General features: G+C 39.6%; 1 protein-coding gene across 5 annotated transcripts in view; it reads left to right on the top strand.

Moving 5' to 3' along the window:
- KIAA1958 (KIAA1958 ortholog) overlaps positions 1-21,820 on the top strand; it is a 149,714-nt gene that overhangs the window by 50,558 nt on the left and 77,336 nt on the right. For all 5 annotated transcript variants that reach the window (XR_011506285.1, XR_011506286.1, XM_044779040.2 and 2 more), the window contains exon 2: positions 19,162-20,356. Coding sequence is in view for 3 of the 5 variants with exons in the window: in XM_044779040.2 (XP_044634975.1) it covers positions 19,186-20,356 (1,171 nt within the window). In the remaining 2 variants the exon portion in view is untranslated. The remainder of the gene's footprint in view (positions 1-19,161; positions 20,357-21,820) is intronic.

Raw genomic sequence — 21,820 nt, 5'->3', positions numbered from 1 at the left:
TCTGTCAGTGTGTCATTATCTTTATTGTTAACTTCGATTCTCAAGGGAGCTTCCTCTGACTTTTCTAAATAGGTCAGGTTTGTGCTTTATAAAATCTGATGGTACCACTTATTGCAGTGATAATAATTATCATTATCAGATTTGTTTGATTATTGGATTAATGACACCATACATAAGTGAGAGTAAGAATTATGTTTGTTTTTCTCACCTTCACAAGGCCTGATAAGTGTTCAAGAGTAAACATTGTTACAATTATAAAATAACTCAGCAATAAGACATCATTTCACCTCTAAAATTAGCAAAGATTTAAAAAAATCGTACTATCATATCTAGGCATAGAGGCAAGGAAAATAAACACTGTCACGCACTGTGGTTGGGAGCTGTCTGTGGTAGACCCTACCTTCAAGGCAAGTCTCTGCTTTAGATTCTATGTCTAGGCATTTATCAAAATGACACAGAGGTATATTAAAAGGTTAATATAAAAGGATATTCCTTGTAGTACTTACATTAGTGAAGAATTGGAGTCAAATTAAGCAAAATGTCTAAAAGTAAAGGTTGGTTAATTATAGTTTATCTATCATTAAAAATCATGTAGAACCATTGTTCTCCAATGAAGATTCTTATATTGGCTACAAGACAGTCACCAAACACTAGGTAAAAACAGATTCCCAAGCCCAGCCTTTTGGTCAGCGAATCCCATCTCTATGGAGTTGAGCTAAGAAACAGGCCCCGTATCTTATAGGTGACTTAAGCGCTCAGACTGATTTGGGAACTGCTGTTGCAGTGGCTCTCCCGTTACGCATTGACTCTCAGTGAACTGAGCCAAAGGTTCTACTCATCTCCTGAAGTCAAGTGAAATGCCAACTATGTTAAAATCCTTAGAAACCCTAGAAAACAAGTAAAGAAGATTTCGGAAAAGCTGGGGAAAAACCCCCCAAAACCCAAAAACCGAAAAAAAACAAACCTTGGGAGAAGGGAAGAAGATGGGATCAGACTGGTGCTGAGCACCTAGCACAAGCCAAAGAAAAATTTCCTGCCCCCACCCCCTGGAAACATTAGTGGATGAGTTTCTCCAAAAAGAACAGAAGATTCTCCCAAAAATTGGAGTAGCAACGCCTGGTGCGGAGGTGGCAGGTGTCGTTGCTGATACAGAGCCATCTACCTTAGAGCTCACCTCCAGGCAGCATTTTGAAGGAATATCTCATTAAGAGTGAGTGATTTCATTTATAGCTTTAGTCACCATAGATGCTCCTGAGTGACCATGAGCAGCAGTGAGAGAGTTAAGGAACAAACGAGACTGAGATATTGTACCACACAGAGAGGGTGATCATGGTGTTGACCCTCTGACTTCACTAGGTACCTCTTGGGAGCCAAGGAAGTTCAGAATACTCCATCATGTCCCATATCTCCCTTGAGTAGACCCAAGCTGCCTATCAGTTCTGCCCCTGTACTTCCAAGAGAGACCCAGCCGTTGGTCTCTCCCTATTACCCCTGCACCCAGGGCAGGATTTGCTGCCTTCAAAGTGAAGTAGCTCCTGGCTGAGTTGGAGTGGAGTGGGGCGCAGCTTTGAAAAGTTTACCGCCTAATGCACACACGCTCACACGCTCTTACTTCATTCACAGTAGCTTCACTTTACTCTCTGATTTTGTTGTAAGTTGGATATTATACAGCCCTCTTCACTTGGACTGCAGTGAGCTAGGCAAGAGATTGTAGCAAGCGTTCTGGGTTAGTTTTCAGTAAGGTATAGCTGGAATTAAAGATGATGCATATTTGTTGGAGGATTTTTAGCCGGTGAATATTCTACTTGGATTGCTGACTGGCGCCCCCGCTCCCCCACCCCCCGAACTGCTACTGTGCTTCATGCAGTCCTGTATGTGAATGCTCAGGAGTGGCCTCTGTTCTTGTCAGACTGGGCAGGAGGTAGTCCGGCAGGGGGACAGACAATGCTAGGGTTGAGCTGACAGGTAGATGGAACAGACGGGTAGCATATCTGAAATCAAAGAATTCATGAGAATTCAGTTGAGTTTGTTCATTCAGTACTAATCATTCGATATTTGTTCAGTATTTATCGAATGCCTCGTGTGTCCGGCTTTGTTCGAGGTGCTGAAGACACAGTACTGGTCGAGGTTTCTACCCTCCCACAGGCTCCATTCTGTGCTTAAACGAAGGATTACAGAGCAAAAGGGTGCCTGGCGCACAACTGTCTAGCCCCTGAGCACTGTGTGTAAAGATGCCCAAATCCTAGAAAACATTTAGAAATCTAATTCTGGGATTTGGGTTTTAGAAGCTGGGAAAGTGGTGATGCCATTTGCTGAGATATTAATTAGGGAAACATTTGGGCATATATGTCTGCTAACCAGATTCACAGAGGAGTATGAAAGCACCATTTAGTAAGACAGTACCCTGAGAAGAGTGCCAGGACCACTGATGAACTTAAGTTTTAAAGGCCAAAAGGAAGGCGAAGAGCCAGTGATGGAAATTGAGAAGTAGCAATAGGAATGCAAGGTGGGTCAGCACTGAGAACTCTGTAAATGTGGCTTGTGATGTGAGAAAGAAAAAGATCAAATGTGTAGTTGACTAATACCTGATAAAAGTCAACATCCCTTACAATTAAGAGACATAGGAAACATTTTTAACATAGTTAAGAAAATTTATTGGGAACAAATATCTAGTATCATACTTAATTAAACTCCAGAAAGTCTACTATAAAAATTAGAAATTAGAAAACAGTTTTGAAAAATAAGAATAATGAGGAGGGATTTGCCTTCCTGAATGTAAAAGCACATTCAGCTACAAGAATTTTAAATGATGCAGTATTAATTGTAAAATAGATCAATGAATCACAATATAAACTATAGAAGTACATGGAAAGTAAAGAAGTTTTTGTGCTTTTACAAAGGGACCATAATACTCAACCAAAATCATGTCTTTTTTTTTTTTTTTTTTGAGGAAGATTAGCCCTGAGCTAACATCTGCCAATCCTCCTTTTTTTTGCTGAGGAAGGCTGGCCCTGAGCTAACATCCATGCTCATCTTCCTCTACTTTGTATGTGGGACACCTACCACAGCATGGCTTGCCAAGTGATGCCATGTCTGCATGTGGGATCCAAAGCGGCGAACCCCAGGCCACTGAAGCTGAACACGTGCACTTAACTGCTGCACCACCAGGCCGGCCCCTACCATATCAATTCTTTTTTTTTTTTTTAAAGATTTTATTTTTCCTTTTTCTCCCAAAGCCCTCCAATACATAGTTGTGTATTTTTAGTTGTGGGTCCCTCTGGTTGTGGCATGTGGGATGCCGCCTCAGCTTGGCTTGATGAACGGTGCCATGTCTGCACCCAGGATCCGAACCGGCGAAACCCTGGGCCGCCGAAGCAGAGCGCATGAACTTAACCTCTTGCCATGGGGCCGGCCCCCCTACCATATCAATTTTTAAGTTTCTTTGCATTTATCAGGGAAATGGCCTCTTTCCTTCTTTGAATATTTTCTCAAATGAATGCTATGGCCTCAAATTTGAAGGTTTGGTTCTGTCACCAGTGTTCTGAAATTCAAGTCATCTTGATGTGTCTGTTAAGCCCTTTTCAGAGTTTCTAAAATACTTTATGAACAAAAGATAGGTTACTCATATTCCCAACTCCTGTCACTGACTCACCATCTCATCTGGAACAATTATGCCACTTTCAGTACTTGACATCCCCATTCCTAAAAATGAGAGTCAGAATGGAGGGGCTATTAATATGATATATACACTGGCTTCAAAATTTCATTCCCGTGAGCAAATATTTCACAATAATAAGAAAGGCCTGTCCTCCCTTCCTGAAAGCCAATAAAGATATCAGAATTAATTTATATGTTATATAACTATATCCACACACACACACACACACACACACACACACACACACACATACACACATATAAAATATAATTGTATCCACACATTAACTTATTACCACATTTAAAATGTTAATTTAAGGTTTATCTACTGTGCATAAAGAAAATACATCTCTGAATGTTCATCTTTTTGTACAAGCTTTAGAAGTGTAGCTGTAATATAAACCAGAAGCTTTGTAAAACCTAGTAATTTTGGAACCAGTGGCCAGAGATGAATTTTTAGAATTGACACAGCCCTGCAGGTTCCTCTGCAGAAAGATGTGAAGATTCCAGCCCCGTGGCTGAGTGGTTAAGTTCTTGCGCTACGCTTCGGCAGCCCAGGGTTTTGCTGTTTCGGATCCTGGGTGCAGACATGGCACCGCTCATCAGGCCACGCTGAGGTGGCATCCCACGTGTCACAACTAGAAGGACCCACAACTAAAATATACAACTACGTACTGGGGGCATTTGAGGAGAAAAAAGCAGAAAGAGAAAAAAAAAAGATTGGCAACAGTTGTTAGCTCAGGTGCCAATTTTAAAAAAAAATAAAAGATGTGAAGAACGTATTGGAGTTAAAGGTGACTTGCAGGATTTGGACTTCAACAGCTGAGGAGATAGTAATGCCATTTATTGGGAGATTAATTATCAGGGTATGTACCTGATAACCAGATCCATAGGTGTGGAGGAGAGCATCATCTAGAGAGACAGTAATATGAGAAGAGTGCTAGGACCACTGATAAACTCTAGTTTTAAAAGTCAAAAAGAGGGTGATGAGCCCCAGCAAAGGAAACTGAGAAATAGCAGAGTGTTGGAGGGCAGTATTGAGGAACCCAAGAAAAGAGAGTATTTCAAGTTAGCCAGAGAGAACAGCTCTGTGAGTTGCTGAGAAGCCAAAAGGAGAGAACCGAGGCGTGTCAATTAAACTTCTTGACGTGGTGACCTTGGTGACCTTGGCCAGAGCGGTTCCAGTGGACAGTGGAGTGGCACATGTATTTTCACGTTGTTCTCTGAAATCTGCTGTCAGCCTGCCTTTTGTTCACTTACTGGGGTAGGGCTGTATTTTCAGCATCTAGGACAGATTGTTTATTATAAGACACTGCTACTCTCTTAAGTCTTGGAAAATTCCATCAGGAGAATGAGGCTATGTAATCTTAAAGGCAGCTAAAAATGTTAACATCACTCACTTTGAGATAGAATTTTTAGTTTGTCTATTTACTACTTTGAGTGGGCTGTAAATCACCAGTCATCATGTCAAATCATTCTCATTGATGGGAAAACCGCTTTAAAATGTGATTGAATAATATTGCTAGCCAGCATATATGGAACAATTTGAATGAATGGAATTGCCATTGTAATTAATTTTAATCCTCTTCTGATAGTAAACAGTAAAAACCTATGCTCAGTGTAAACTGCAGGAATTAAAAGATGAATAATTGGGAGTTATTAAAAATTTTGAGGTGTTAGTGAATATTTTAGATGCATTAATATCTTTGAAAGCATTTTTGATATCGGTATCAAATTATTGACTAAGATTAGGGTGTTTTTCCATGACAATAGAAATCTTATTTAAAATTTTCTAAATTAATTAATTTTCTTGGCAAAGGCGTAACTAGTTTGGACGACGTAAACGTATATTTCAAGTTAGGACGTAAATTGGATCAATTTCTCAAAGAGACGGTAGACAGCATTGTTAGGAGGGAGTAGGTGAGCTATGGTGGAATGGGTAGGGTAAGAAGGACTTCAGATTGTTGCATCTATCATCCTGACCCTCTGTGTGGGGTGCTAGGATGTTGTGGGGTAGTTACTGTAATGGGGGATTGCAGAACCTTTCTGGGCCCTTTGCTTGTGCTTATCTTTCTGCCTGGTAGTCTCTTCTCTCCTTCTGCCCCCTCCCTACTTCATGTATGAATTCCTACTAATCCTTCAGCTCTTAGCTAAATTCTCAGAGCTTTCTCTGATCCTCCAGAATAGAACACATCCCTCTGGTTTTATGCTCCCTTTGCACTCAGTATATGCCTTTGCAAAATTGCAACAAAATTATTTCTTGTATAATTAGTTGTTTGTCCCCTCCCACCCTGCCACCATGAGCTCCACTAGGCACAGATCCTGACCATCTTGCTCATGACAGTATTCCGAGGGGCCCAGTGTCATTCAGTGTTTGTTGAATGAGGGGTTGCCACTGAAAAGTCCACATGATTTCTCTTAAAAGAAACTCTGGGACTGAAATTTTAAGGTGGCTGAAGAATAGGTCGTATAGCTGATCTAAGGGTCTATTTGCATGACTCCCAGGGAGGTCTGCTAACGGATCCTTGTTCTGTAATGCTGCTCTAAATTTAAGAATGGACTGTGATGAGTCTGTCAGTCTGAGGAGTCTGAGAAAGTAAATGGGGACCTCATTCTTCCATGACTATAGCATCGTATGTTCTCCGTAGTTATACTGTAGACCATGGAAATGGAGAAAAGCCCCTAATTTCAGGTGAACAATTATCAAGTGATTGTTCTAAGCATTTCACAGTATGAATTAATTCAATCCTCACAGTAACACTGTGAGGTTGGTGTTATCATTTTACAGATTAGGAAACTAAGACACAGAGAAGTAAATTAACTCGCCCAAGGTCACATCGTTAGCAATGGCAGAGCTCAGACTTAAACTCAGGCTGCCTGGCAGTGGAGTCCGTGCTCGGAACCCCTGAGCTATCCAAATCACAAGAGGTGGTACCTTGTACACATCTGGAATAGTCTATCTGTAGAACTTCTCTGGTTTTGTGCATATAAGATTGGACTTGGATGAGGCCAGTTGAGTTGCTAGAAAGTTTGGTGTGACCCTCACCTATCAGACTTATCCACAACTTCCACCAGGGAGACCCTCTTGGGATACTCCGAAGCTTTTGTCTACAGCAGTCACTGGAGAAGATTGCTGATTCTCTGCGTTGTACCTGGGTGACCTGACTTCCTTCTGTTTCTGTCCTTCTGTAAACCTTATTTTTGTGGGAGATCAGAATTGGCTACCCCAAAATGTGTTTCTTTGGCTTGATTATTTTTAAGAACAAAAGACTGAAAGAAACTTTGACCTCCCCCCCACTACCTGAAAGAGTTTAAAACAGAAGGGGCTGTTCCAGGAAGGAGCTAATGTAATGTAAAACGTGTCTCTCAGGTCACATTGTCTATAGTTGGTCCATTTACATTTCCATCTTCATGTAATTGCCTCCCCCCCCCCCACCTTGAGGTCTCAAACCACCACCCCCAACACCCTCCTTGTCTTTGGCTAAGAATGGTATTTAAGGTGATGACTTCTTCAGTCATTCTGGTGAGTTGCTCAGCTTTCCTGGGTTTCTCCCATGTATACATGTTATAAAGCTTTGTTTGATTTTCTCCTGTTACTCTGTTTCATGTCACTTTAATTCTTAGGCCAGCCAGAAGGACCTAGAGAGGGTAAGGATTTGTCTTCCTCCCCGACATTTTGATTTACCAGACATCATCTCTTGGGTAATCTGAACACTGACACTTGTCAAAATGATGTCTATGCAATCACAGTTTAAAACTCATACATTTAATTCTCTTTCATCTTAAATTCCTATAAAAATGGTCAAAGAAACAGAAACATAGGAAAAAAATTGTCACTGCTGAGATATAGGAAAGTTAGCCATCAATTGGCAAAGAACTCTTCCCCCTCCTCCCTCCAGCAGCCCCCAACCAGATTTGAGTAAATCCCTAAATGAACTGAAATTCCTTGAGCTCAGAGTTCATGTTGTTGTTTTATATATTGTCAATGTTGTTTGTATATCTAAATTTATTTTTTGGGGTTTTTTTTTTGCTAAGGAAGATTCACCCTGGGCTAACATCTGTTGCCAATCTTCCTCTTTTTTTTTGCTTGAGGAGTATTAGCCCTGAGCTAACATCCATGCCAGTTTTCCTCTACTTTGTATGGGTTGCTGCGACAGCATGGCTGACTAGTGGTGTAGGTCTTTGCCCAGGATCTGAACTCTTGAACCCAGGCCACCAAAGTGGAGCAAGCTGAACTTAACCATGATGCCGCAGGGCCAGCCCCTGGATATCCAATTTTTATTCTCTATATTATGATTGTGCAAAAATGTTCATAGATGTTTTGCATCATTCCTTTTGTCAGTCTCTTTATACTGATCTATATATCCAGCTGTCTGTTTGGTACCTCCTTTTAGGTGTCTTAAGGGCACCTCAAAGTAACATGGCATAAATCAGACCCTTTCTCAGTGGCCGAATCAGAATCTATAAATTCTTCCTTCCTCCCACCTCCCATATCCAATCTTTCGTCTTCTGCCTCTTAACTTGGTTAGCCAGTCTGTCCTCTTCTTAACATCCCTCCTGCCACTATCCAAGGCAGGTTATCTGAATTACTGTGTTCTCTCTCCTAACTGGTTTGCTGTCTCTAGTCCTGTCTCTTCTAACTATAATCAGAAGAATGATTCTAAAGTGGCTTTCTTGCTTCCAACCGTAAAATACTTTGCTGTGATCTTTATAATTAAGTCCAAAGTCTTTTACGTGGTCAAGACCTTCACGATCTGACCCTCGCTGGCTTTTTCAGACACATCTTGTACATCTTCACTCCTTCTGAAGAGTGAAGATCTTCCTCCCTGTGTTCTTCCATTCACCCATACTGAACAACTTCCGTTCCCTCAAATCTGGCACGTTTTCTGTATCCTCTGGGCCTTCACACAGGACTGCTTTTCCTGACTCTCATCCTACTACCTTCTCTGCGTCCCTTGGTTCTCAACCTGCACATCATTAGGTTATTTAGGTAACCTACCCTGACCTGTTCTCATCTAGGTTGGATGCCCCTGCCTCATGCTCCTTTAACACCTTGTTCTATCTCTGTTGTAGCACTCACTATGCCTTACTGAAATTATTTGTTTTATTATTTCTCTTTCCTTCTAGACTATAAATGCTGTGATGACACAGACTGTCTGTCTTTGTCACCCTTCTGTTTCCAGGGTTCAGCCCCGTGCTTCACAATGCTTAATATTTTTTTAAAGAATGAGTGACAGGTCACATGTTACATTTGACTCAAGGAAGTAAGCTAGGTGAACTAGTGAATTTTTTCTGAAGACATATATTTTATATAGTCTCACTCAGAAAACCTAAAATGACTTTGAAAGTCAACTGAAATGGTTTCTACTTTAAAGTTATCTTAAATGGTTCTCCAGAGTCAGACAGGGCATCATTTTCATAGAAAGGCATACTTGTCTACAGATTGGAGGTTTTTATTTGTAAGTTACATAGACTTTATGTTATGCCATCAAAATCAGTGATTCCTGAGTTCAGTGCTGGTTTTTTTTTTTAAGATTTTGTTTTTTTCCTTTTTCTCCCCAAAGCCCCCCAGTACATAGTTGTATATTCTTCGCTGCGGGTCCTTCTAATTGTGGCATGTGGGACGCTGCCTCAGCGTGGTTTGATGAGCAGTGCCATGTCCGCGCCCAGGATTCGAACCAACGAAACACTGGGCCGCCTGCAGCGGAGTGCACGAACTTAACCACTCGGCCACGGGGCCAGCCCCCTGAGTTCATTGCTTTTTAAAGGAAATCCAACAAATCATCACTCCTAAACTATACATTTATTCTTCCTCTTATATTTATCTTGAGTGAGAACAAATCTATTCTGGCTCTCAAGACAGAAACCTGGGAATTATTCTGGCCTCTCTTTTCACCCTCATCCCTCCAACGCATTTCATCACCAATTGCTGCCTGTTATCTTCTAACAGATCTGCCCTTTGGTCCATTCCGTAGCCCTCTGGTCTAGACTCCTGAAGTAGCTTCCTTTGCCCCTTTCCACCTTCTAATCTGTCTCAAAAACGATCTTTTAAAATATGAGTTTGGCCTATGTCTTTTCTGATTTCAGTCCCTTCATAAAGTAAACTCCAAGCTCTTTGTGTGTTACAGAGAAACCATCATGCTTTTGCCCCTGTATTATTCTTCAGTTTAATCTTTTCCCATAGTTCCATCTTATGTGTCACAATCTAGTAATGACTGATTTCCTTATAGTTGGCCAAAATCCTCATACTGTTTCAAGTTACAGTGCCTTTGTCTAGAATGCCTTCACCTTTGTCAGGAAGCAGATCCTGATTTTCTTTGCCTTCATCATCCCCAGAGTAGAATTAATCATTATCCCCATTCTGGAACATATACTTATATTGTACATAGTCTATTAATTAATTGACAACATACTGTTAAAGTCTAAGCTTCTTGAAGTCAAGAACTCTAGTCTTATTTCTCTTTATGTTTAGAATGCCTCACACTGTGTGTATTAGTTTCCTAGGACCGCCTAACAAAGTACCACAAACTGGGTGGTTGAAAACAACAGAAATTCAGTGTCCCACGGTTCTGGAGGCTAGAAGTCCTAGATCAAGGTGTTGGCAGGACCTTGGTCCTTTTGAAACTGTAGGAGAATCTGCCTGCCTTTTCATAGCTTCTAGTGGCTTGCTGGCAATATTTGATGTTCCGTGGCTTGCTGCTTCGTGTCTCCAGTTCTCTGCCTTCCTTATCATGTGGCTTTCTCCTTGTGTGTCTGTCTTCACATAGTTGTCTTAGTATAAGGACACCAGTCTTATTGGCTTGGGGGCCCACCCTACCTCTGTATAACCTCGTCAAAATTTAACCAATCACATGTGTAATGACCTTGTTTCCAAATAAGGTAATTCTGAGGTACTGGGAGTTGGGGTAAAACATCTTTTTGGGGGGATACAATTTAATCCATAACACAATGTTTAGCATATAACAGATACTCAGTAGTTGTCTACTGAATTGAAATGTAAATGAAATACACATTGTATATTCATAGCGTAGAATTAAAAGATTTTTTAGTGTACTTTTTTAAATTACTAGGTACAAAGTGTCTTTTAGATTCCTCTGTTTCCAAAAATTACGTGATTAATTATATGGTACTTGTGACATTTGAAAATTAGTAAATACACTATCTTAAAGTGAAAGCCAGTATTATATTCTGTGAATTCTTTATTTATAAGCCCACTTTTAATGCCTATACTAACATGTAATTTACGTATAAAAGTTTTTTGAAACAATAGATGTGTTTTAAATTTTGGAAAGCACATTTTAGACCTCAATAGTAGTAAATATTCTTTCCCTATCGGTTATCTGTATTTTTTAAATAGTATCTCCTTTCTGCACATTTGTGTGCGTTAATGTTGGAACTTTTTCTTGAGACTTTCTTTGGGTAAAATCTCAGTTGTTTGAATATTTTTCCGTATTTAGCATATATAATAAATTGCATCCTTTAATAGGAATATGGGGAAATTAAGTTTATATGCTCTACTTCTTAGATTCTAAGAGTTGTAATTAGTGGGAAAACACAATAGGGAGTATACGTCATTCTCAATAAATAGGAAAAATAGGAAACGTACCTTATTTCTGGATTTTTAAAGGAGCCATTACTTACCATGTTTTGTTTTATTTTATTTTGTTTTTGGCTTTGTTAATCACTGATCTTTTTTTTTGTTTTTTAAAGAACTTTTATTTATTTATTTATTTATTTAATTTTTTTGAGGAAGATTAGCCCTGAGCTAACTGCCGCCAATCCTCCTCTTTTTGCTGAGGAAGACTGGCCCTGAGCTGACGTCTGTGTCCATCTTCCTCTACTTTATATGTGGGATGCCTGCCACAGCATGGCTTGCCAAGCAGTGCCATGTCCGCACCTGGGATCTGAACTGGTGAACCCCCGGCTGCCAAAGCAGAACGTGCGAACTTAACCGCTGCGCCACCGGGCTGGCCCCCTATCAAATTTTTTTATGGTTCATGCTTTTTGCCTCCTAAGAAACCATTGACTACCCCCAGGTCACAAAGATATTCTCCTATGATTTCTTCTCAAGGTTTTCTAGTTTTAGGTTTTGATTTAGGTCTGTGATCTAATTTGAGTTACTTTTTATGTGTGGGTATAACTAAAGGTTGATTTTTTTTTTGTGAGGAAGATGGGCCCTAGCTGACATCTGTTGCCAATCTTTCTCTATTTTATGTGGGATACTGCCATAGTATGGCTTGACGAGTGGTGCTAGGTCCACCATTGGGATCCAAACCTGTGCACCCTGGGCCACCAAAGGGGAGTGTGTGAACTTAACTGCTATGCCACTGGGCCGGCCCCAAGGTTGATTTTTTAAAAAAATTGATGTCTAATTGATCCAGCACTATTTGTTGAAAAGATTTTCTTTTCCTATTCAATTGCCTTTGCACTTTTATTGAATGTCAATTGACCAAATATGCGTGGGTCTGTTTCTGGACACTTATTCTGTTCCATTGATGTATATGTCTGTTCTTTTCACAGTACCTCATGATCTTGACTACTGTAGCTTGAAATTATTCTAAGTCTGAAAATCAGGTAGAATGAGTCCTCCAACTTTATTCCTATTTAAAACTTTTGTTTTGGTTATTCTTGGTCTGTTGCATTTCCATATGAATTTTAGAATCAATTTGTCAATTTCTACTAAAAAAGCCAGCTGGAATTTTGATTGGAATAGCATTGAATATATAGATCAATTAGGGAATAATACCAGCCTAACAATATTGACTCTTCCAATCCACAAATATGGTATATATCTCCATTTATTTAGGTCACATTTAATTTCTCTCATCAATGGTTTATAGCTTTTGGTATAGAAGTCTTGAACATCTTTTGTTAGATTTATTCCTAGGTATTCAATGTATTAGGCACTACTATAAATATAATTTTTTTTAAATGATTGGCCCTGAGCTAACATCTGTTGCCAATCTTCTTTTTTTTTTTTTTCCTACTTTTTCTCCCCAAATTCCTCCAGTACATAGTTGTATATTTTAGTTGTGGGTCCTTCTAGTTGTGGCGTGTAGGATGCTACCTCAGCATGGCCTGATGAGCGATGCCGTGTCCGCCCCCAGGATCCAAACCAGCGAAACCCAGGGCCGCTGAAGTGGAGCATGCAAACTTAACCACTCAGCCACGGGGCCAGCCCCAAATACAATTTTTTAAAATTTGACTTTGTAATATTTTGTTGCCAGTGTATAGAAAATAATTAATTTTTAAAATATTAATCTTTATCCTATCACTTTACTAAGTTCATTTATGAGTTCTAGCATTTGTTTTGTGAATTCTCTGGAATTTTCTACATAAGCAGCCGTATCATCTACAAATAGAAACAGTTTTACTTCTTCTGTTCTAATTTTTCTAACTTTTATTCCTTTTTATTGCATTATTTCAGTGGCTATGACCTCTAGTACAATGTTGAATAAAAGTGATGCAAGTGGGTGTTCTTGCCTTATTCCTGATCTTGGGAGGAAATAATTCAATCTTTTACATTAAATGTGATGTTAGCTATAGGTTTCTCATAGGTGCCCTTTATCAGTTTGAGGAAGTTTTTACTGTTATTATTTGGTTTGTGAAAAGTTTGGGGTTTTTTTGATGAGAAAGATTTGCTGTGAGCTAACATCTGTGCCAGTCTTCCTCTATTTTGTATGTGCATCACCTGCCACAGCATGGCCGCTGACGAGTGGCATAGGTCCGCGCCCGGGAGCTGAACACAAGCCGCTGAAGCGGAGCATGTTGAACTTAACCACTAGGCCATGGAGCTAACCCCTTGCTAAGAGTTTTTGTTATAAATAGATAGTGAATTTTGTCAAATGCTTTGTCTGCATCTGTTGAAATGATTGTGTGGTTTTCTCCTATGGACTGTTAATATGTTGGATTATATTGATTTTGGAATGTTCAGCCAACTTTGCATTCCGGGGGTAAGTCTTACTTGGTTATGATGTATTACCCATTTTATGTATTGTTGGATTCAGTTTGCTAATGTTCTGTGATGGGTTTTTGCATCAAATAAGGAATATTGACCTGTAATTTTCTCTGATGTAATATCTTTGTCAGATTTTGGTATTTGGGTTATGCTGGCCTCCTCAAACAAATTGGGTAGTGCTCCCTCCTCCTCCTATTTTTAAAAAACATTTGTGTAATCTTGGTATTCTTTTGTCTTGAATGTGTGAAAGAATTTACCAGCGAAATCTTTCTTTTGGAGAAGATCTTCTTTTAATTCAGTTTCTTTTATAGACATAGGGCTACTCAGATTTTCTGTTTCTTCTTAGGTCATTTTGTCATCCATCAGTGATTGAGATTTAGTGGTTTTAAAACAACAGCAACAACAAATCTTTTGAAAGATTCAGAACCTTATAAAGAGAAACTATAAGGACTATGGGGCAGGTTGTTGTAAGTGAAGTCAGGTGAAAACCAGCGAGACATTCACTGGTATTTGGCTGGTAACTCTGTTAGGTTTTGGAAAGTGACATAATCTTTTTATACTTTCTTTTTCCTGTAAAGAAGTTTTTCTCAAATTTTTGAAAGAAAAATATTTTTATGGAACTCGTTTTTATCATAACGTTATTTAAATATGTATAAACATAAAATTATGCTTGTAGTTCTGATATAGCTATAAACCAAAACAGACATACAGATTCAACTAAAGTAAAACTATAATGCCAACAAATTCAAATTAACAACGTTAGTGTGATAGGGGACCAGGCTTGAGATGGTATCTTTCTATCATGACAATGCTGGGGCAGTGTAGTATGTTAATTAAGAGCATGGCCCCTGAAGTAAGACTGAAGTTCATATTTTGGCTCCACCATTGATTTGTCCAAGTGAAATGAATGTACTCGTTTATAAAATGAGGCTAAAATTCACCTAAATCATCAGGATTCTTGGTAGAATTAGGATTATTGGTATGTCAAGTCCTTGAACAATGCCTGGCGAACAATAATTGTTCAAAAAATATTACCTGTAATAATAGTTAGTTTTATATAGTTCTGCTGAAACCTAATGATCAATGTTGGGTTTAATGATAGAAGGTCTAATTCTATATTTAAAGTGCTTCTCATTTTGACTGTAGTAATATAAATACTAATGCATAGAATGTCTGATTGCCTGAGTTAATATACAGTGTGGTGATAATAATGTTATAGCTTCGTTTGCTAATTTAGGATAATCAAATCTCATATTTAACATAAACTCTGCTAGGCAGGACTCCTTGAGTGTCAGTTTTTAATGAAGTGTTGCATGATAACTCTGTAAAAGCTGTGTCTAATCCAGTCGTTGCCCATATCAGATATGGAAGAATACTATTGGAAGTTATTTTTCAATTCTTGAAAATGTAGAAAAAGCGTTATTGGTATAGAGCTTATCATGAGACTGTTGAAGGAAATCAGTAGATTCTAGAAAATACTTATCCTCAGCAGTTTGAAAATACCTTGATTGTCTTACCGTTGATTCTGATTTGTATCCAACTTCGAATATATTGCAGTATGTTGATAGCTATTACTTGTCAGCTTGGATTCAATCCATTCAATTACCTTAAATATTAGCTAATTATGCTCTCATAACTACCAGTTAACTTTGGTTGCTTGGTTGAAATATATTAATAGTAATACTGGAAAAATATTTTCATTTTATGGTACTCAAGAAAAGTTTAAGAGCCTCTTCATGAAATTGCTAGTGAACTTCAGAATGTAATAAAAGTGACTTATGATTACTACCTGTTGATTCTTAAAGGTTGATGATTATTATAGAATTACATAGATAAGCTTTTAACCAAATTTTAAATTTTATCCACTTTGTCTTTCATTTATTTTAATTATAATTTTTTTCTGGCTGTGGGGCCTTCAGTAAAGGTGTTATTTTACTACCATATAGTAGCTTTTACCTGGACAGTAAGTTCTTTTGAGTTCCACATTCTTATACAATATTTTGTTTTGATTCTGTCACATTTTTACATATTTGAACTGTTTTGACATCTTTATTCAAATTTTGTGCCATAATGTATTTCTTTCTATGAACATATATGATTTATTTCAACTCCCTTTTATTTTCTCATGAGCTTATGACACTCAAAATGGTATATTGCTTCACCATCACATGTGCCATTTTCATGATGTCAAATCATGATGCCTTTCATTTAAAATTTATTAACGCAAAAGGGAAATTCTGTATTTATGTCTGCTAAAGAAAATACAGTATGAAGAGGTTTCCCAGTGAATTGGAAGTTGAATGATGTCACGTTAGGTGATTATGGACACTAATGTGAGTGTAGATGCAAAAGCAAAGGAGAGCAGAAATTACATGGCAACACTCAAATATAAGGTGATTATTTAGATGATTCATAATATGCTTATATTAATTGAGGTTTTGTTATGATTGAAGTGAAAGCAGTTATAAACATTTCGGCTTAGAATTATAGACCTCCAAAGAATTTATTTGTGGAATCCAGTCTGAGAAACAATTCCAGAGAAAAATGAAGGATTTGGTTCTAAGGTTTCACAAACCAGAGATGAATGTATTATTTTTTGTGTATCAGTTTGTAATCAAGTTCAGCTGTGTGTAATCAAATGCTCCAACAATAGTGGCTTAAGCAAGATCAGGGGTTTATCTTTCTCTTACATAACAAGGAATCCTACGTAGTTCAGAGCTGATGCAGTGGCTCCCTGATGTCACCAGGGAGCCAGGCTCCTTCTGGCTAGTCTCTCCCATCCTTAAGTTCTTGTTTCATGCTCTCAAGATGGCCTTGGAGTCCAGTCATCATGTCCTTGTTCTGGCAGGAAGGGCAAGAAGGCAAAAACCAGACAAGTCTGTGTTTCAAAGGGCTTTCCCAGAAGCCCCACCCAGTGACTTCTAGGTACATATCATTGGCCAGAACTGTGTCCTGTGGCCACCCCTGTTTCAAGGGAAGCTGGGAAGTATATTTTAGGTGAGAGTATTGCTTCCCCAATAAACTGGGACTCTCTGTAAGGAATAAGAGAGAGTGAACAGTGGATAGGTAGATAGCAGTCTCTGCCACACCAGTGAAATAGATATGTTAAGAAAGCTCAAAAAACAGACTAAACCAGTCTTTCTCTTTTATGTGCATTTCTACTTTAACTGAAGTTGTATGAAAGAAGTGCATAAAATTGCTAGAGTGCGAAGGAAACATAAAGATCATATAGTCCTGTCATTTTAGACTGAGATAATTAGTGGTTTGTCCGAGGCCACAGACATCAGTTCCAGAACTAGAATTTGAAGTTCCTGAATCCCACGGCAGTCACTATTTTTTCCGTTTACTGTGCTGCTTCACAAAATCTGGTTGTTTATGTATTACTCTCCTACATACACAAGACAGCTGTGTTTTGGTTACACCATTGGGGAGAGAATCTTCTAATCCCTTGAATGACTACAATAAAAGTGATTGGAGGAAATTTTGTGTTTCTTCTTTGGGAGACATATGTTCACTTCATTAGTGTTGATGATGCTGCCATTATTTATATATTCACTCATTTATTCATTCTTCATTTATTCACTACCAACAATAGATTATAAGGTCTCAAGAACAGGACCATGTCTTATTAATTTCTGTATCCCCAAGTAGGTCCTCATTGATGAATGAATAATTATATCATAGCCCCTGTGCTCAGGGAATCCTTAGTCAAGTCTGGGAGATAGACAAGAATGTCATTGTCAAATATGTCAGTACAGCAAAGGCAAAGTTCCTCGAGAGGATGCAGGCGCAGATGAAGAGAATCTAAATAAATTTCTGAGGCTAAAGAGGAAAGACTTCAACAGGAGGTGATCCTGAGTTTAGTCTTGAGCAGGTTTTCCAGGTGAAGAATGAGTTTTTAGAGGCCCACTGGGAGTGAGAAACTTACATTTAGAGAAGAGGGGACCATAAGAAATGCGGGAAAAGGCCATGGTAGTAGGAAAAGACACTTGAGAGGTTCACCTTGGCCATGGCTGCATCACAGAGGCCTCATAACATGTTAAAGGACTTGAATTTACCTAACTCTGCTGATGGCGTGCCGTGGAGATAGGGCAGGGAATAGAGGCTCACCTGTGTCCTTTCACGTGGCCGCCTGGCGTTGCAGTTAGATCTTGGTGCCTTAGTGCAGAGCCTACCTCTAGTGGTAGATGATCAGGGCAGACTAAACCCCATATCAAGATCCTCGTTTTTCACTGCCCAGTTTTCTCCAGGTTGTTGCCTTTGGTAGAGTCTTACTTGACCTTTCTACTCATATGCGAACTCCACATGCCCCCTTTCACTTTTGCTGTCCATTGTGTCCTTACTCTTACCCAGTCAGGGATCCATAACAAGTGATGAATCTTTTGACCTCTGCCCAATAAAGAATGATTTACTCCCGTTTAGTAGTTGGTTATCCTTGGGTGTACAAGAAACTCCGATGGTGGAATACACCAGACACATCTCTTACCTCTAATTGTGAAGTGAAAGGCAGTATTTCAGAAATTTCAGACAGTAAGGAGGTGGGAAGCCTGCTCCTAAGATTTTGTTGGAGTGCTGGCACCCAACCCTACCTATCCTTGCATCTGATCTAGAGCCTGCCTACACCGCTGACCCAGCAGGGGCCCTCTAGCTGCTCTCCTCCCAATCTGTTCTCCCTTTTCAGCTAAAGACTTTTCTTCCCACTTCCCAGATTTAGCCCCTCATTCTCTCCTTGGACTTCCAATTGTGTTTTTTGTCTTTTGGTGCCCAGCAGAGGATTGACTTTCCTTCTCTGACCCCATCCTAGAATGGATGTAAGTCTTTGTTGGCTCTGCCTCTAGTAAAGAGGTTTCTGATGGTGGAGAGTGAAGTTAGAAGTGTATCCTCTTGGTTAATACAAATAATACACACTTTTTTGGGGGTGGGGTGGGGTGGGGAAGATTAGCCCTGAGCTAACTACTGCCAATCCTCCTCTTTTTTCTGGGGAAGACTGGCTCTGAGCTAACATCCATGCCCGTCTTCTCTACTTTATATGTGGAACACCTACCACAGCATGGCTTTTACGAAGCGGTGCCATGTCCGCACCCGGATCCGAACCGGTGAACCCTGGGCTGCCGAGAAGCAGAACGTGCACACTTAACTGCTGAGCCACCAGGCTGGCCCCTAATATACACATTTTAGTATTAAGGGCCTGGCTGAAGCTCTCTGTGACTTTGCAAGTAAAATGTATTGTGAAAGAGCTCACCTCTTTTTTATTGCTTAATTATTTCTTTTTTCTTTTCCTCTTTTTTCCTTATGCAAACATTATTACTACAGTAAAGGAAACTAACAAAAATTTTCTGAAATCCCCTGGCCATAAGGCATCAGCTGTTTTTACTTTTTCCTGTATTCTCTTCCAGTCCCTGCCCATATGCAGTGATAAAAACTAGATAAAGTTTTGAAGTGAGTTTTTTTATGCCAGATGATCATAGTTCAAGGAAATTGAAGTAATTGAGATATGGGAATATCTTGGGTAATAATGGCTTCTTATTTTGATTATTTTTCTTTAGGAAAGACACTGCTGATCCAGTAACATGGAGGATTGCCTTCATACCTCATCTGAGAATCTGTCCAAATTGGTCAGCTGGGCCCACAGCCATGGGACCATTTGCAGCCTCATTCCAAACCTGAAACACTTGCTTTCGGAAGGTTCCCATGGGAACCTGACAGCAATGTGGGGCTGTAGTGCTGGCCATGCTTATCACTGGCCACTGACAGCCACTTGCAGAGCTGGGTCCCAAGAAAGGGTCTGTTTCCAAGATAACAGAAGTTTTAACTCTGATAGTCCGAGTATAATTGGAGTGCCCTCTGAGACACAAACTAGCCCTGTTGAAAGGTACCCTGGGAGACCAGTGAAAGCGAAGCTAGACTGTAATCGGACCAGAGACTCTTGTGACTTCTCTTATTGCAGTGAGCCATCTGAACTGGATGAAGCTGTTGAAGAATATGAAGATGAAAACACCCTGTTTGACATGGTTTGTGAGTCTTCTGTTACAGATGAGGATAGTGATTTTGAACCCCAAACCCAAAGGCCTCAAAGCCTTGCTCGAAAAAGGCCTGGAATAATCCCTTCTTCTCTCCATTCAAGCTCCCAGGCTCAGATGGTTGATGAATGCAGCAGTGATGTCATCATTAAGAAAATCAAACAAGAGATTCCTGAAGATTATTACATTGTGGCAAATGCAGAGCTGACTGGAGGGGTAGACGGACCAGCCCTATCATTGACACAGATGGCAAAGCCCAAGCCTCAGACTCATGCTGGTCCCTCCTGTGTAGGGTCTGCTAAGCTGATTCCCCATGTAACATCTGCCATTGGCACAGAGCTTGACCCACATGGTGTGTCTGCCTCCCCCTCTGTGATGTCCAGACCAATCGTCCAGAAGACTGCCAGGGTATCTCTGGCTTCACCAAACAGAGGACCCCCTGGTGCCCATGGTGCCAACCAGCAGGTGGCCATGCAGATGCCTGTGAGCACATCCCATCCTAACAAACAGATCAGCATCCCTTTGTCTGCCCTGCAGCTACCTGGACAGGATGAGCAAGTTGCCTCTGAAGAGTTCCTGCCCCATCTGCCCAGCCAGGTCTCCTCCTGTGAGGTAGCCCTTTCTCCCTCTGTTAATACAGAGCCAGAAGTGAGCTCCAGTCAGCAGCAGCCCCCAGTTGCTCCAACCATTACCACTGAGGCCACGGCACAGTGCATACCAGGTATGGCATGTGAGGTGACAGCAAGTCCCTCATCCACATATATCAAAGAATCCTGCGCCGTCAGCACTTCTAAAACCATTGGCTGTTTGCTAGAATTCAGGCCTTTATTGTTTTCAGAAAGATGGAAATAATGAAATGTATTACATCTAGGTGATGCTGTGAGGGAAATTCATCTGAATTAAGGTCATCCATCCAGTTGTTTCCCTCAAGGCTGAGAGGACAGCTGTAGGATTATGCTGTTATTGCATGGCTAGATTTAAGGTTTATTTCTTCTCTTAAGCTGAATTTTTGTACAGTGAAGTTATTTTTGAGAGGTTTTTAATGCTTTTCTACCAGTGTTAAGGTATTTGGTTGCTGTTTGAAGCCAAAATGGTATTGAATTAGGCATATAATCACAGTAGACCTAATGTTTTCCCATTATTACTTATTTGTCTGAACGACCCTGGCATTTCTATTTGTTTTAGTTGGTATGGCAGTTTAAAACAAGTTTTGTAAAAAGGAACAAACTTTTCTAAAAGAAGTATTTGATCTTTTCTCTCAACATTTAAAAGAAATCAGATAACTGCATTTCTGGAATGCGTGACTCTACCTGGAATGGATTGAGAGGAGGGGGAAATAATGATATGAGGCCCCTGTGTGTAATCCTAACATTCTAATGTTCTGTAATTTTAACAGTTAGTGTTTATTTAATCTGGGCTATTATTAAATAAAGGGGGTTTAGGTGTCATGCTTTGAGTTCCTGGTTCCAATCTGGTAGGCCAGGAGTAGAAACATGGACAAGGATGAACACACATGCAGAATATATAGAAGCAGAAATTTGTGGCACATTTTGATTTCATTTTAGTCCCTCTCAAGAAAGTCATATATTTGGGAAAAGCTTCCTAGAAACCTGAGTTACTGTGCCTTCACCGTGTAACTTCCTAGAATTAAGTTTCTTTATAAACATGCTTTCCCAATTTTAGTGTCAACTTTACGATCCCCAAAGGAAACCTCTGATTTATGATTTTCCTGACACAGTCATGGTAGTATTAAAATATACAATGAAAATATTCATATCCTGCGTCAAAATTATGCTTTTCAGTTTATTCATTGTTTTCTTTTTAAAATAACAGCTTTCTTGAGATATAATTCATATACCATAAAATTTGCTCTTTTAAAGTGTACAATTCAGTGGTTTTTGGTATATTCACAGAGTTGTACAACTGTCACCACTATCTAATTTCAAAACATTTTCATCACCCCAGAAAGAAACCCCATACCCATTAGCTGTCACTCCTCCCCTCCTCCCAGCTCATAGTTGCTGTCAATTTGCCTGTTCCGCCTCATATAAATGAAACCATGTTATGTGGCCTTCTGTGACTGCCTTGTTTCACTTAGCATAATTTTTTAAGGTTAATCTGTGTTGTAGCGTGTATCACCATTTTTTTCTTTTTTATTGCCAAATATTTCATTATAAGGATATAC

This window comes from Equus asinus, chromosome 10 (genome assembly GCF_041296235.1).
Source record: "Equus asinus isolate D_3611 breed Donkey chromosome 10, EquAss-T2T_v2, whole genome shotgun sequence".
In the NCBI taxonomy this organism is placed as follows: Eukaryota; Metazoa; Chordata; class Mammalia; order Perissodactyla; family Equidae; genus Equus; species Equus asinus.
The sequence above is the reverse complement of the archived record's forward strand: the minus strand, read 5'-3'. Positions and strand labels throughout refer to the sequence as shown.